The following is a 3,563-nucleotide window of genomic DNA, read 5'->3' as shown; positions in this document are numbered from 1 at the left end:
TATATATATATATATATATGACACAATCAAGTTATGCTGACATATTTAAATTTCACACCTTCTCATAAATATATATTCCTTCGGTTTCAAGATAAAAGTCTTTTTAGTAAAAAAGAAAATTGTCTCAAAATAAGAGTTTTTTTTATATTTTTAATATATCATTAATTAATTTTTATCAACTTTATCTTTAATAAATAATTGTCTACATTATTTTTAAGATATTATATCATACTATATTTTTATGACAACCAATAATAATTAAGAGTGATTTTATAAAATTGTTCCATTTAATTATTTAAGCATTACTTTTTTTTATTTATATGCAATAATCTTTAAAAAAAAATATTTTGAGACATAGGAATAATGTTTAAGAATTTTAATGTATTTTTTAGGAGTCATATATTTACGTTTTTTTCTATTCATTATAATTTCTGCAATACATAATTGTACAATATGGCATTCATCTGAGTTAAAACTTTACATCCAATGAAACTTGCAAGTATCTTTACAATGTCTTACTTTATTTCTAAGTATATGAACCAATTTGAGCAAAAATTGTAAATATAATTGATGGAAGAAAATCAAACAAACCAACGACAATTTCTATTCATCTTCATTTTGTTTTGCTTCGTAAGCTTATAAACTTATACACTACTTATATTTAATTTAAATTTTATCTAAATTTATAAAAACCTGTTAAAAAAAACTAACTAAACAATATATTCCAAAACTAAATGGAGCAAAGGCATTCATATATAAAATACTACTACCAAAACTGCAAAAACTAAAAAATCATTTAAATGAAAAACATAAATACTTGTCTATCTATAAATATTTACCATGTATCAAGCAAGATTAACCGAACCAATATGAAAAAGAAGAAAAGTCTCAAAATTTACAACACCTTCATCCAGAAGATGACGAAGAAGCTACATTAATTTGCTACAACAACTAGTGTCCTTTAGTTTCACATTGTTGAGAAACTACTTTTGTAGTTTTGGCCAATGAATCGACGGTTACTTGACAAGTAACCTCGTAAGTCATTGACCTGCTTTGAAGCAAGCTCAATTTTATTTGGGTTTGGACATTAATTAATAAAGAAAATGTGACGCGCACTTTCTTTTTATCATTTTTCTTGCTTTCTTCAACTTCCTTAGGTAATTTTGTTGTTGAACCTTTTAAAGTTACTTCAAAACTCTTTGAATTTTGATTGGCTTGAGAAAATGTTGGGTACTCACCTGAAGCAATTTTTTGTTTTTTTAAAGAGAGGGAAACATCTCCTCCTTCTTTATATAAAATAACCACATTTGTATTCGGATTATAGGCTTCTATAGTGATTTTATATTGTGGAAGTAGTTTGCTTTGTAAGAGAAAGTGTTGGATTGAAAACTTTGGATCCTTTGGTGCAAGTACCATGGAAAAAACGCCACCTAAAAGACCTCCAACCAAAATGACAATAGTGAGGAAGAAGACGACGAATACAATACACCAACAACCTGTCCGGTTTGTCTCCTTAGGGGGAGGTTTCCGATGACTCTCGGCAATACGGGCATTTTCCGGCGGTGGAATGCGGTAGATTTGGTCTTTAGGGACTTGGACAACGTAGGTGCCATGGCCAATATCAGGTAATTGGGGGTTAGAATTAAAATCTTTTCGAGGAGGAGGTGATGGCAGCGGCGAGGCCCGCTCCTCCATGGAAGTATGGGGAGCGGCGGCGGGAGATAGGGAGGAAAGAGGTGGTTTTGAAATGGAAAAATGGTATTAGAAAGGAAGAGAGGGGGCGGGTTTGCATGGGGAATGGAAGTAGGTACTATGCATGAGAGAAGATAATTTGTGATTAGGAGAAAATGGGGTAAAGTTTTTGGTTGAAAAAGTAAGAGGATGAGGGGAAACCCTAATATTAGAGTTGATTAATGGTAAATTATCTATTTAATTAGTAGATTTTTAGCTGCTTTTACGGGTTAATATTTCCATTAAATTAAAATTCTCATACATATTGATAATGGGAGATTTTTCAAATCAATAAAAAATTTAAAGGATTTTCAAAACTGTTTACCTTTCTCTAAATTTCTCACGTTAAAGACTAGAACTAGGGAGATGCCAAATAATCAAATGAAAATAAAAGGGTATTGATATATGCACCCCACATTTGAACTTTTTAAAGTAAAAAAAAATAAAATTAAAATTAGATTAAGAAATATTTATCCTACACCCCCATCAATTATCCATTAATCACTATGAGTATGTTTAACTATTTTTCTAATGCATGTGTAATTTATTGAATAATCTTACTGTTTCTATTATTGTTGCATCTACAAGCTTTTTCATACTAAAATTCTTAAAATCTTATTTGTGATCAATTGCATATCAAATTGAATAGTCTTTTCTTGATTTCAATTGACAAATTATTTGTAAAGAATATTAATTATGAAGAGATTATTAATGACTTTACAGAGAAAAAAGTGCAAGGTGGCTGATATACAAATATTAATAGGTGGATGTTGGTGTGGGATGTTATTGTTACTTGTTCAGGTTTATAGATATACAATAACATATTTAAACTTTTCAGGTTTTTAGATATTTAAATATTATGGGTGTATGTATAACTAATGTGTGTATGTATAACTACTTTAGTCATAATTACATTTTAGTTTTGACTTTGTTTGAACTTTTCAATATTGATGTAATATTTAAATTGTTTTAACAATATTTTTGTTTCCTCGAGGTTGTATTTAAGCAATTTTATAAGTAACATTTTGCGAATTTTTTACCCTCCTGCTACTTTCATTCGAACAGTTTTACCAAAGTACCATAATTTCCATACAAAATTCTAAACTACCACATTTTCAAAAAAAAAAATATTTTTTTATGGGTTCGGTAGGATCCATTATAAAATTACACATAACCCCCAAATGGATTGACAACAACTTTATTTATTTTACCCGTAAATATTTCTATGGATTTATTTGCGAAATGTATTCTCTGAATTGAATAGTCTTTTTTGTCTGATTATCTATCTACGGGCGATAGGCAGAACTCAAACGTAGCTTTGTACCCAAAGATTTATGCAAACTCTTTCAAAACCTCGATATAAATCTTGGATCTCTGTCAGATACAATACTGGATAGAGTTCCATGAAAACTGACAATCTTCTCAATATACTAGCCTCTCTAATGGATAGTTAAGTAAATTTGGAATGAAGTAAGCTGACTTAGTCAACCTATCCCCAATAACCCAAATGGTATCACAATTCTTCACCGTCAGGGGCAACCCATACACAAATTCGATCGAAATGTTATCCCACTTCCACTCAGGAATAGACAACGGTTGCATCAGACCCAACGACTTCTGATGTTCAATCTTTGACTTCTGCCAATTAAAATACGCATACACGAACTCAATAATTTCTTTCTTCATTCATGGCCACCAAAAGAACTTATTCAAGTCTTGATACATTTTAGTAGCACCGATATGAATACTCAAGCCACTCTTGTGACCTTCCTCAAGAATGCTCTTCTAAAGTTCGTACACATCTAGTACACAAACTCTGTCTCTGAATCTTA

General features: G+C 30.3%; 1 protein-coding gene across 1 annotated transcript; it reads right to left on the bottom strand.

Annotated features, from left to right (window-relative positions):
- Positions 1–951: 951 nt before the first annotated feature.
- On the bottom strand, positions 952–1,748 carry LOC127080358 (NDR1/HIN1-like protein 13). Its single transcript, XM_051020685.1, has one exon. The coding sequence runs from the start codon at positions 1,693–1,695 to the stop codon at positions 952–954; it is 744 nt and encodes a 247-aa protein (XP_050876642.1). The 5' UTR covers positions 1,696–1,748.
- Between the last annotated feature and the right edge of the window lie 1,815 nt (positions 1,749–3,563).

The sequence above is a fragment of the Lathyrus oleraceus genome, chromosome 5 (genome assembly GCF_024323335.1).
Source record: "Lathyrus oleraceus cultivar Zhongwan6 chromosome 5, CAAS_Psat_ZW6_1.0, whole genome shotgun sequence".
NCBI lineage: Eukaryota > Viridiplantae > Streptophyta > Magnoliopsida > Fabales > Fabaceae > Lathyrus > Lathyrus oleraceus.
This window is presented reverse-complemented; position numbering and strand designations above follow the sequence as displayed.